The 13954-nt window shown below is 27.6% G+C and overlaps 1 protein-coding gene across 1 annotated transcript; it reads right to left on the bottom strand.

Annotated features, from left to right (window-relative positions):
- Window positions 1-370: 370 nt before the first annotated feature.
- On the bottom strand, window positions 371-1180 carry LOC110627049 (vacuolar iron transporter homolog 4). The gene has a single exon (XM_021773273.2). It carries the CDS (start codon window positions 1126-1128, stop codon window positions 457-459), a length of 672 nt encoding a protein of 223 aa, XP_021628965.1. The 5' UTR covers window positions 1129-1180; the 3' UTR covers window positions 371-456.
- Window positions 1181-13954: the final 12774 nt, after the last annotated feature.

Raw genomic sequence — 13954 nt, 5'->3', positions numbered from 1 at the left:
GCAAATAAAATTAATAATTGCAAATTGTTTTATTTTTGAAATTATAAATTACGTCATTATTTCAATGGGTTATTTTTTTAATTAATTAATAAAAACTCTTATAAAAGAAGAAAATAAAATAGAAAAATTTACTATTTATTATAAATTCATTAATTCATTTTTTAATTTTATTTATTTAACTTCAATATTATAAATTATCATTAAATTAAATCAATTTGCTCATTTTAATATTTGTTTAAGTTTAATTTTACTAACAATACTTTCCTTAAACTAATTAAGACAAATGCATATTGCTCTCAATTGATTAAATTTTTAAAATTCGATCAAATAATCATAGAGAATACCAAAATTTTTAAAGATTGCTAAAAAATTTAGGACTCAATTCCAGCTTTTCCACTATTTAATAAGTAGAAAATAGATATAATCAAGTGATTGTTCATAAAGAGATGATATGGATCAAAGTCCAATGCTCCCAATAGCTTTGGTAAGGCCATAAGTTATTGCCATAGCTAACCATCCACCCACCAACACTCTCAAAGATGACTTAACAATTGGTGCACGTCCCAAGACTGCACTTACCCATCCAAACCCTAGCAAGCCAAGGCTAGCCAAACCTATCACAACCCCAACCCTTGCTACATAATCTTTCACAAAAGCTGCCCCAAGGAGCGGTATCACCGCCCCCAAAGCAAAGGCAATCGCTGAAGCCCCAGCGGCTTGCCACGGGTTCGGCAATTCTTTCTTCTTGGCCTCAAGTTCACTTATAGATCTGGTCTCTCGTTTCAGCTGAGACATTTCTGTGTCGTACTGTGAATATACAGAAACAAATTCTCCAATAGCCATGCTACAGGCACCAGCTACTAAACCAGCGATACCTGTGAGAATCATGGTCTTGGGATCTTTACGAACAGCTCCAACACCCATGATTAGAGAAGTTGTAGAAACAAGACCATCATTTGCACCAAGAACAGCTGCTCGAAGCCACTGTGCCCTTTTGGAATAGTCGAAGATCACCTCCACTTCTTCAAGCCTCTGTGTTCTCTGGTTCTCAAGATCGGTATCTGGTTTTGGTGTTTGAGTTTCATTAATGGAGGGTTGGTTTTGGTTGGATTCTTGAATTGCTTCCATGATGGAATTTGAAGCTTTGGATATTGAGAAGTGTGGATGGCACACGCCCTTAGATGGTGATATTTATAATGAAAGTGAACTGACGTAACCCAAGATGGTGAATTAAAGTGATTTACTGCACATTACCACCTTCCCAAAGTGAAGACTTTTTCTTTTTCTTTTTTAAATACCAAAGTGAAGACTTTGATAAGAGAAGTACAGCAAAAAAAGAATAAAGAATAAATGTCATTTTTCATTAGGGAATCTAATGCATTCACACTTGCCAGAACATTCAGTGGGATTTTGCCTGGTGCTGCTAACATCCACGGGCTTTTCTTTCCTTTTCTTTTCTTTTCTTTTCTTTTCTTTTCTTTTCTTTTCTTTTATAATCCAGGGATACTAACATCCATTGTTTGTAAATTATAATATAATTAATATATCTCTTTTTTCTAACGACTTAATTATTAAAATAATATTTTTATTGACAGTAAAATAAATTATATTTTAAATACGGTATTGCGACTTTTCAATTTAATACTCTATCCTTCGTTTTCATTTGCGATTTAAAGCTTTTGCATGTTAGTTAAGTAAATTATTAAATCACCTAAATAGATTGAATATTACCTAATTACTATAATCTTAATAATTTTATCACCATTAATCTACCAACTGAAAAGTGATATAATTAACAAAAAGAGAAAAGTAATTGATAAAATTAAAAGTAATTATTGTATTCGGAAGAGATAAGGGTATATGAATGGAAAAAAATAAATTAATACTCTTTAAAATTTTCAAAGATTAATAATGTTGGAGAAATCAACTTCTTAAAAGTGATAGAAAAAAGTGGACAAAGGGAATATTAGATAATTTTATTCCCTCAATTTCTTAATAAGTGTCTCTTTTAATAATTATTTTCAATATAATTAATAAAATATATGGTTTTTAACATTTTATAAAAGGAAATTTTAGTAAAATATTCAACCCTATTAATTTATTCTAATCATTACTTTAATTCTAGTGAAATTAGTAAAAGAGACACTTATTAAGAAATGGTGGGAGTATATACTATTAATAATTTTTATATAAAATTAATATTACATAATTGTATTGAATAAAAAAGTGTAATGTTAAATTTATTAGAAAAAAAACATAAAACATGTTTTTCTAAAAATAAATATACAAATCATGAGGCCTTATTTTGAATAGTTCAGTCTTCAATTTTTTATCTCAAAAATTTGATTCGAGTGAAACAATTATATTTAAACAAATAAATTAAAAGTGAGGATATACCTTTTTCACTAAAAATAAAAGAATTTTTGGTGTAACATCCTAAAAGTTCAAGTGAATTAAATATATGATTATATCTTAAAATGAAGAAAATAGAGTGAAAAGTAAGTTGAAACAAATTATTCTCAAGAGGTGCTTAGGGATTTTTGGGCGTACCTGCTTGCGGTGCTTATTGAAAACCAATGTGCTAACTCGTGGAATATGAAATTCTAAGGTTAAAAGAAATAAGTTAATGTGCTAACCTGTAGAATATGGAATTCTAGGTTAAAAGAAATAAGTTAAGTAGGTCAAAGTATAGTTAATGAAAGTGAAAAAAAATCCAATTGAACCATTAAAAAATAATAGTAGGTAAAAGCATAGATATGGAAACTTTCAAAAATAAAATCAATCTAACTCCTTAGATTTACAACACTCTTTCATCCTAGCCATCTATGTGTCATAAAATAAGACTAAAGAACTAAAGGAATTATGAAAAGTGTTTCATCGTCCAAAACAACAAGGCATAGCTGAAATTATTCCATGGAAATCTAAGAAAAGCTTTTATGATTTCTTCTATCTTTCCATCCTTTTCATCCGTGAAATAGAGCTCTTTCAATCCAAACCTCTTCCTAAGTTAAAAAATCAGTAAAGAAATCAAAAAATAAGAATGAATCAAAGAGAGAAGTTTGGTGTTTAAAGGTTAAAAGCAAAGAAAAAAAATCTAAGGGTGTATACAAGTCTTTCGAATGAATTTTGGTGAAAATGTTTAGTGTTCATGTGTTTGTCATTTTCCTTTGATTTCTCTTGAAACTATGCTTAAATACAGTTTTTGTTTAAATATTAAAAATGTGCCTTTTAATGTGTAAAAGTGTTGTTTTTGGTTGTGAAGTGATTTTAAGAAAGTGTAAGGCAAAGAAACCAAGCATGGTAGTGAAAATCTAAACTTGGTAGATTGTCAAAACAATCTGTGCTTATAAGTTCATAAAATTAATGTGTAGTTATCCAAATAAGGTATAAGATGAACCAAAAGAAACTTAATACAATAAACTAAAACTTTAATGAAGAGAACAATTCCTAATTATATGCCTAAGATAATGAAAAATGCAAGCCAAGCAAAACTGATTACATGGTACATCTAGAACCGTTTGTGTTAATTAAACTATAACTACACTTGTATTTAGTAGAATAAGGTGAGACTAAAGCCAAATGAATCCTAATAAGGAAAGCTAAAACTTCATAGAAGACACATGAGCCCAATTCTATATGCAAAGCTTTGAAAATGGAATTTTTTGATAGGTTAAAAATTGGTATTAAATCTGAATTGGTAACCACACACTATAGGATAGCCTATAAAGAAAAAAAAATTATAACTTAAGCTAAAATGGGTTAGAATTAAGTGTATCATCATTGTTGGAAAGCTAAGTAGAAATACACAACTTAGTTGTATGAAGGAACCTCGGTCTAATTCTTTCTATAAGATGCCTAAAATCCTATTTTGAAATTGGATACAATGTATTCCGTGACTGAAAATATGTTTAAAAGTTTGAAGTGCTTGCTTTACATTAGAATTACACACGTACTTGCTTGACGAATGTTAGCTTCCCAACAAAGTTTCATATACAAATTGGTTAATTTGGAATGAATTAATTTGATTGCTTAATGAAATGACCATTTCAAAAAATTTAACTATTTATTTCATCAAAATTAGACATATTATTATTTTTTACGGAAATTCTATCAGTTCTTTGACAATGATATATGACAACACCCGAATACTAAATATAAATTATTAGTAGCATGCCATAGAGAATGATTATAATAGGATAATTATTTATTTTTAATGACATTCTTTATTTTTTAGTACCCAATTAATAATTACTTTTATCTAATTAATATTTTAAATTAATACTAAAATTCTTAGTATTATAAAACACAATGTAAAGAGATTCAAAAGAGTGCATGATGTAAGATTTCTATCACATGTAAATACATTAAGACTTAAATTATTCTTAGTTATAGTATTAATGAGTTATTATATTATTAATACAGATATACTAACATATATTATACTCCTTGATTTAATCAAACAATAGTTCCCACAAGCTAAAAGCATTGAAAGCTAACATATGAATGTCTGTTTGACAAACAAGATATAAATAAATCATAGCACATTATATTAGCTGCACAAATATCCTTAAACTTGAGATCATTAAAGATATTTTAAGCATATTTCATCTATTAATCCATCACGTCAGGTGAATTGGGTCTCTTTTTTATGAATTCGGACCTCGGTCAGTTCGACCTGTTCGGATTTGGTCTGAATTGTGTGTTAATGGCTCAACTTGTATAATGAACTGTGATAAATTTTGAGTCAGCCTTTTCTACAAGAACTCGACTAGAGTCTGGATGCATCAACCGGCACATTCGATTGCTGGTTATTTTACCGCAAATGTGGGTGGTTCATCAACCCGACAATGTATGTTGTACTGTTGCAATGGATAAGTGATAGTTTTGTATTTACTTCTACCAAGTTTATAAAAAAAATCAAAATATATTCAATTGAACAAATTTAATAATTTAGCGAACGGACCAAACTTCAATTATATTTATATAATTTCTCTAAATCATCATTATTTAAATACTAAAATTAATAAAATAAAATAAATGCATAATAAAATAACATAAGAGAAAAATATTAAATCTACAAATTAATTTAATATTATTAAAATTTTTAATTTTAATAATTATAATATGGTAAAATAAAATTTTTATTAAAACATTTATTTTTTATTTTATTATTTACTTTTATTTAAAAATTTAGTTTTTTTTAGAACATACAAGAAATGCACTAACATAGTCTAAGAGCGTAATTACAAAGATAAAGACTAAAAAATAGAGCCCAAGAAAAATTAGTAGCCCAGCCCACAACAAATAAATCAAATGGCCCATCTCAACCAACCCTCACTTCCAAAAACACCTAAACCCTTCCACCACAGCCACCAACCCCATTGACCAATGAAACTGTTGGCAACAAAACCAAGTTGTACAATCTCCGACTCTTGTCAATCAATGCTCCAGCTCCATGAGATGGTGGGTAATCCTCATAGGCGTTTCACTCTCTTTTAGCAATTAGGGAAACTAATCACAAGAGGGATGGTCGATATCTCCTTAGAGAAACCACTACCAGCACATGCAAGAATCCTCTATTGAGTGAAAAGTATTGAGCCTTTACCCAAAACCACACTGACCTTAGATCTACAAGAAGGAACTTCAACAATAAATCATAAAATATGCACAACAATTGCCATCCAGAAGAAATCTCTTAGACTCAAGGTGAATCTATAATAATAAAATAAAATCTCAAACAAACAATCGAACTAAATAATTTTAGAGATAACAACGGTCTTATTATATTCAATTTTTATTTAAAATCAGTTGATTTGATTTTTATAAATACTAACATTTCAATTTTTAATTTATTCAATTCGATTCAGTTAATCAAATACTCACTCTTTATTATAGTAACAGTCAGAGGTAATTATTCAATATTCTCTCTGATCGATTAAAATGTGTAAAAATTAATTATAATTTTTGAAAAATAATAATTAATATAATAAATGTTATTTAATATTTTCTCCTTGAAATGTATAAAAATTAATTATAATTTTAAAAAAATAATAGTTAATATAATAAATACAATAATCCCATCTTCAAATCATTATTGTTAACATTTCTCATATATATATATATATATATATATACCAACAATATTACGGATGTAATAAAGAGAAGTGGGCACAAAATACGAGAAAAATTAAAATGAAAAGGCCATTTTTCGTATTTTCAAAAACAAACGCGAGCAAAATGAAGGAAGCATAAAACACAATATAAACGTTTCTTTACAAAATTAAATTTTTTTAAAAATAGAGCGCAAATAAAACGAAACAAAACAAGAATTATACACTATTGTGTTTGCAAATGTAGCATTTTATAGAAAATAGTTTATACGTGGAAAATATTTTTTTAAGAAAAAATTAAATAATTAAAAATTAAAAATTTTTATTTTTTTTATTATTTTTTATACTATAATAATATATAAATTGACTCCTATAATTTTATTTTATTTTATTTTTAAAATAACCTTCATTGAATGTTAATTTATCGCTGATTGTTGATTTATTGGCTTTGAATAATAGATTTGGAAGCCCAGCCTGCCCTCGTCCCTATAGAGTTAATTACATTGTAGAGCATGTAAGCTTCCTCTTTCTAATTTGGTGTATTTCATTTCCACATATTTGCTATTTAACAATAAAGCCAATAATAACAATTTAATTATAAAATGCAGTGGCATATAGTTATTAGTGTATTTTTATTTATAGATCTGCGAATAATATCACTCATGTTCTATTAATATCGACTCATTTTAAATCAGGTCAAGAAAGTTGGGTTGATATCCCTCCTCCTCATATTGTTTCTTTGCTCTCTTTGAATTAATAAAGTTTTCTTATCCTTTCAAAAAAATAAGGACTTCTTCTTTCCTTAAGTAACACTTTCTTGCTGTGATATATACATATATTTTAAAATTATTCTCAAGCCAATAAATAAAAACAATTAGCCAGAAATAAATATATAAATAGAAAAATGCCTTTTATAAATGATAAATAATGTTGAAATTGCAATAATAATTAATATTGTACTGACAAAATAAATTTTTGATATAACACTCTCGAAGTAAATCATGAGTTGTCACTATAAAATAATGTCACGTGGTAAGAGTATGATAAGTTGATACACTGTTTCACTCGTAAAAAGGAAGATCCGAACACTGTAGCACACGATTCTTCATCAAGACTCGCGCTCTCCTAAATAGATCAAATCTTCACATAAAATTACCGTTATCAATGAAATAATCCAGTATATTCCTATTATGCATATAATCACAGGATACCCTATCAATTAGCCGGTATCAACCAGATTTTAAGGAAATACGAAAATTCATTCCATCTTTTTATAATATAAAAACTAATGATTGCAGAGACCAAGAAACGCATTATTAGACAAATACTATTGAGTTCAAAGTATTATATTACACTCATCATTCTCTTCAAATTACTGACTTAAACGTCAGAGTGGTTGTCGTAAGCGCTAACCACCTCACATAGGGGTGAACATTTAGTCAGTTCATTTCAAAATTGAACCGAACTGAATAAATCAAAAATCAAAATTTTGATATTTATAAAAATCGAATAGAACTTATTTTTATCAAAAATCAAACCGAATAGAATCGGTCTGATTCAGTTCGATTTGGTTTAGTTTGATCAATCATACTAGCAAAAATACTTCGACTTAAAGAAAATAACTGTGTAATTTGGGGACTCGTGCACAACATTTATCTTCCATGATTGGTGGATCACCCTTATGTTATTCTTTCTTCTTACATCAGCATCTTCCTTTATCCAATTTTCGCCATGTAGCTTTTAGATGCAGCTGGTGATTCTTAGGTCTTTCACCATCTCCTTTTCTTTCGATCTTTCTTGTTGTTTGGTTATTAGCTTTTCTTGGCTTGCCATGTGAATCTCAATGGATTTTATTTGGGAACTCTGGCAACGGAATAGTCTTTTTCATTTCCCACAAATGGCACCACTTGATGAAGCGAGATCCAGTTGGGTATCCAAATGATGACACTTGGATAGAGACTCAATTCAATGAGTTAACTGTTGATCCATGATTCATTCCATTAGGTCCCTCCAAGTTTGATCTTGAGGAATGGGACCTATGAGATAAAAAAAAGACAGTCAGGGATTCCATAGGTGATGCCTCCGGTGGAGACCCTCTAACACTCAAGTTAGATCAAGCATTATCTGATATTCATTAATATAAATATCGAATAAATAATAAAGCAATCTAAGGGATTACCAGAGGACCTCCATTTTTAGAGTTCTTTTGTGAGTATATAAGAGAAAGAGAGATTAAATTCTTGGAGAATTCGTCTATGGGAGAGAGAAAGAGTGAGAGAGAGAACTTGTTGAAAGAGGTTGGTTTAAAGATATTTATACATTGATTTCCTGCTTTACATCCCATTAGATTGAATGGTGGCGTGTTATAACAGGTATATTAGGCGGTTGGTAGTTGTCTAATCAATGTAGAGCCGTTTACCTATACCTTTCGATAGGTGTGTCAGGCAGCTGGGTAACCCTTTCACACGCACATTTAATACCTTAGAGAGAGTTAGAGGGGTCGACCATCGCATTGAAGGTTAACGCCTTGCCCTGATTTCCTCAAGTTTTTGTTCGGATTATCCAACCTATAAAAAGACAGGCTCCTTCCGGTTATTGAAGTCGGTTGTTCCTATGTTCAAATGCCTCGTGTGTGGTACGAATTTTGAAGTGGTCGATCTGATTGTTCCGGGTATTAGTAAAGTCTGGGAGTTAGAGGTCTGATTTTCATATTCTTTTAGTCTGACTTTTTCTCTGTCTAGTCAGACTGGATGGACTGACTCATAGAATCTTTCTGTATCCCGTGTAAACATGTTATGATTTGAGGGATTTTTTTTAAAATTTTATTATATAAAAAAATTATCAAATTTATTTTAGATTCATAAACTTTATGATAATTTAGATGGTTAATCTTCAGTATTCCAAAAAATTATAAAAAAATTTTATCGGATCCATTTCTCATCCAAATTTTATTGAAAAAACAATCCCTAGTAATAATTAATTAGTTTGCAGCCAATGATGACAAATTTGAAGGCTGTTCATTAAAGGTTCTCCTTTGATTGTTATAAATGTGAATGTTTATTCTCAATCATTTGATGAGCTTCTTCCTAATCTGTTGAGCAATTAAGGTGAGATTGGTCTAAAAATGAAGCGTAGGTTGCGAGGAGTCCAATAATGCTCTCTGATTGGCAGGAAGTGAATGAAAAATGCCATAAAAGTTTTGGTAACACGAAATTTCTTTTCTTACAATTTTTCTCTTTCATTCAACGTTTAAAGTGAACTAGCAAGAAAGGAAAATGTTGATGTGGTGCCAACCTTGAACCGAACAATAACAGAAAATTACCTAAGTAAATGTCCAAAGTTGTTGCCCCTTTCCACTCCACTCCTCTCTCTCTCTCTCTCTCTCTCTCTCTCTCTCTTCGTTGAAAGGAAATTTTAACGTGTAAAGTAAGAGTTTTTAAAACAATTTATATATTTAAGAATTTTTTTAAAAAAAAATATAAAGCTTTTAAAAGTTTTAAAACTTTGAAAAATTCACTTTTTCGATCTACTAAATCAAAGTGTTAAAGGAGTTTTGATACTTTAACTTTTATTACTTTATTTTATAAAATTTGCTTCATTTCATTCGGCATACTACTAATTTTAAAGTATACTAATTAGTTATTTTTTTCATTTTATTTTATTTTAATAGTAAAACAATAATAATATGCCAAAATTTTCTTTGAAAATATTTTTTTTAATCTAAATAATTTTATTATAATCTTATAAAATGGTTTAGTTGATTTAAATAATTACAATATTAAAATACATTGAATTAAATAAATTTAAGAATTTAGTCCATTAACAGCTTCATAGAACCAGAATTAAACTTAATTTATAATAATAATAATAGTAGTAATAATAATAATAATATAAACCATTTCTTTGGAAATCACTATTATTAACAATGCAATATTTTGAAATTAATAAAAAATAAATGCACAAAAGTAGTATAAGAGAGCAAAGAATTAAATCTATAAATTAATTTTATATTTGTCAAAAATTTCAAACCCTCAATAATTAGGGTAAGTTATGCAACCAAAGCGGATATAGCTTCTGGAAAAGGCACAAGATAAAGCTGAAAAAACCTTCATGCCATGATCAACTCTTGAGAAATCATTAAGAATAGAGAATAGAGAATAGAGAATAGATAGAATAAAAAAGAGAGAATCAGAGAATCAGGAAGAGCACGACCAAAAGCAATTAGGATTTGAAGGAGCAGGTGCCATATTGTTTCCTTGTCTCTTACCAGTTTGATTAATTTGTGGTGCTTTGTGTTCCTTACTCTCGGGTTAGGAAGTGATTTCTTTTTGATATCGGCGTCTATTCTTGTTCTCATGGGTAGCCATGCTGACTTTTTTTTCTTTTTTTGTTTGCTATCTATTAGTATATATTTTTCAAGTTCTCCGTGCTGGAGTACCATTCTCATCAGTCTTCTTCAGCTAAGTTCTGTAACTTCTCCTCCTTTAGTTTGCTATTGTCGATGTTCGTTTTCAACCATTACCCAAATTTCTTTTTTGCGTGTGTGTTTTTTTATAGGTATTCTGTTGTCTTTGCTTTGATTGTCTTCGACAGTAGTGTGCTATTGTGGCGGTGGAGCAATTGGAGCAATGAGACAGTGTGGCCATGGATGGTGTGACTTTACTTATTTGGGTGCGGCCTTTAATGGTTTGGTTATTAGTTTTCTTATTATAGTTTGAGTTTATTTGATTTTATTTATTCTATTTTAATTTTATTTTATTTTAATTTTTTTTTTTAACCTTTGATATTAGTCCTCTATGTACTTCTGCTTTTTGGGCTCAGTAAGTACAATTCCACATACAAGCTAAAAATAATTAAAGCTGAAAAAAAAAAAACAACATTGACAGTGCAGACAAAGCTAGCAGACTGACATGGGATTACTTAGCAAAGCTGGCCTTTGCTAATGATCTTCCTTGCATGTGGATGTGGTTGGGAATGTCCCTCAACTTTTGGATTATTCGATTCCGACGATACTTATCAAAATCGAGTTGATATGAATATTTGAGATTTTATATAAATTTTACTAATTATTTATACTATAAATACACATAGATCTAATGTAAATAAATATTTTTATATTTTTAATTTAAATGTATATGCAGTTTTATATAAAAAGGAATAATAAAATTTAAATTAATCTTATTTCTGTAATTATTAAATAGTATATATGAATTTCAACTCATTGCAGTGTCATAATAAAGAATTGGCAACTAATGAATTTTAGCCCATTAATAATTTCAATCGGAATTAGTAGTAGAAACCAATGGAAAACTGAAAAAACTAAACATAAAGAAAACTTTTACATATATAACACGTAACATATAGCTTTTCTTTTGAAATTAAAAAATAAAAATCATAATAATAAGAAAAGCAGAACTTCCCTAAAAAATAAATCTTTATTTTTAATATCGAATTCAAATATTATGTATATTCCAATTGGTCAGTTGACAATAAAATTCTTCATTTTTAGGAAATCACTTTTTTTTATAAAAATATCATTTTTAAAATGATTTAATTATTTTTTATTTGAAAAGTAAAAAAAAGTAATTTGTAGACGAAATAAAATAAGTATTAAATGCTAATTTTAATTTGATATTATAAATAACTATATCAAAATTTTAAATGTTTAAATTAAAACATAGAAGAAATGTACAAGTCCAAGATGTTGAAACAAAATCAGAACAAAGGAAAAATAAGTAATAATTTTGAATTTGCAATGAATTAAACTAATAGTCAAATGGTGAATATGCAATGATTTTTTTTTTTAATTTAAATTGCAAGTTTAAATTTTTGTTTCATAAAAAATATTTTAAAAATCATCATAACGTTAAAAGTTTTACTTATACAATACCCATAATTATTATTATACCTTTTCAAGATTATAATCTCAACAAATGAAACAAATTATGCATCTTCTGTTTTTTTTTTCTTTTCTATTTTTTGCTTTCGTCAATCCTTGATCTTTTTTGTGTGTGTTTTTCCAATCTTCGACCTGTTATTTTGTCTTTAATGTTGATATCTCCCTTATTTTTAATTCAATAGAAAAATAATAAATAATATATAAAATATAATTTTTTTATTAAAAAAATAAATTATATTGATAAATTAAATAGGCAAAGAGATTAATATAAACTAATCCAGTTAGTGTTGTGAGTTTGTTTACATCCTCTCCTACCATTATTCATCGAAAGCATTGGGATAGATTTTTTGTTACTCGAAAGGAGCTCCTAGACACAGTCTCTTCTATGGTAATCATAATTATTCAAACATTAAATATTTTTCTGATACCAACTAAGTAGAATTAAATATTGATAGGAGGTCCACGATAGGGTTGTGTTTTTATGAAAGGTAACCTAATGTCATAAAGAAATAAGAAACAAACCATGGTCTTTTGATCCGGTGTTGAATCAAAATATCGAGCTATGGTATAATTTATATATGAGGTTATATGGGTACATAAACTCTTAAAAGCAGTTGGTTTCAAGAACTTATTGACTATTAAATTGTGGTGTGATAATCAAGCAGCTATCTATATTACTTCTAATCTAACGTTTCAAGAGCGAACAAAGTATATAGAGATTGATTGTTATTTTATTTTTGAAAATATCTAATAGAAGATAATTTTAATAGGATATATCAAAATTATCGAACAATTTTGAGATATTTTTACTAAAATTCTAAATAGTACCCGTGTTGATTACATATATAACAAATGGGTATGAGTGACATCTCTACTCTAACTTGAGGGGAGTATTATGAAAACTAAATAAGTACAGATATATGCTTGATTGTAGACTTAATTTTAGCTTTAATAGCTTGATTGTAGACTTAATCTAGAGATTCACTTTCCTTTAGTTAGAACTCTTATATATAAATTTGTTAAATTCTTTTATATAAAATATATAGAAAATTCAGTTTCAAAACAATAATCAATATATTTTAACTTTCAATATTTATATCTTTTTAATTTTAAATATATTATTTAGTTATTATAATTTTAAATATACATATAATTTAATTCTTCTAAATAATATTAAAATAAAATAAATAATAATTTATTTAATAGAAAATTAAAGAATTTTATTTCAAAAATATAAAAATAGTTTAATGGATTGATTAAACTATAAATTAAACAGGTAACTTTTATAATCAGACTAAAAATTAAATATTTAACTTTTATAATTACGTTAATCTAGAAGTAATTTAACTCATACAAACAAATCCAAGAGCCATATCACTTATAATAGATTAATGTCGGAAAATTGTTAGGACGTGGGGATAATTTTAAGAGCTAGTGGGCCAACTATGCACTCTTTTTCTTTTTCTCATTTATGATAATACTCGTCTTAACTATTGATGAATTTATTTTATTCACATGTTCAATGTGTAAAATATTATTGAACAAATATCTATGGATAATTATTTAACTTGTCTTTATTTTCGTGCTTGAATTATTTAACAAATCTTAATTATTTAACTTGTCTTTATCTTCGTGTTTGAATTATTTAATAAACCTTAATGAATGTCGTTATCTTCTGAAAAAAAAATCAGTGTTCGTTTGTTTGATGATGTTGTCATGTGTTCTTAGCTCTTTTTTCCCATATATATATACTAATTAAATAATTTATACATTAATATTTTTATAAGTTTTTAGTCTAAATAATCGTAATATATTAAAAAAATTGATTTTAAATAAAATTGGATGAAAAGTTATACTTGTTTTAAATAAATTTAAAAATTGAAGTTTAATGACAATATTATTTAATAATGTATTTATTAGTTTATGATATATTATATTTTGTTAA

The sequence above is a fragment of the Manihot esculenta genome, chromosome 11 (genome assembly GCF_001659605.2).
Source record: "Manihot esculenta cultivar AM560-2 chromosome 11, M.esculenta_v8, whole genome shotgun sequence".
Classification (NCBI taxonomy): domain Eukaryota; kingdom Viridiplantae; phylum Streptophyta; class Magnoliopsida; order Malpighiales; family Euphorbiaceae; genus Manihot; species Manihot esculenta.
Note: the sequence above shows the minus strand (reverse complement) of the source record. Positions and strands in the feature narration are given on the sequence as shown.

Excerpts from the sequence above, each read along its gene's own strand:
- LOC110627049 (XM_021773273.2), bottom strand. The coding sequence starts at position 1,128 with ATGGAAGCAATTCAAGAATCCAACCAAAACCAACCCTCCATTAATGAA.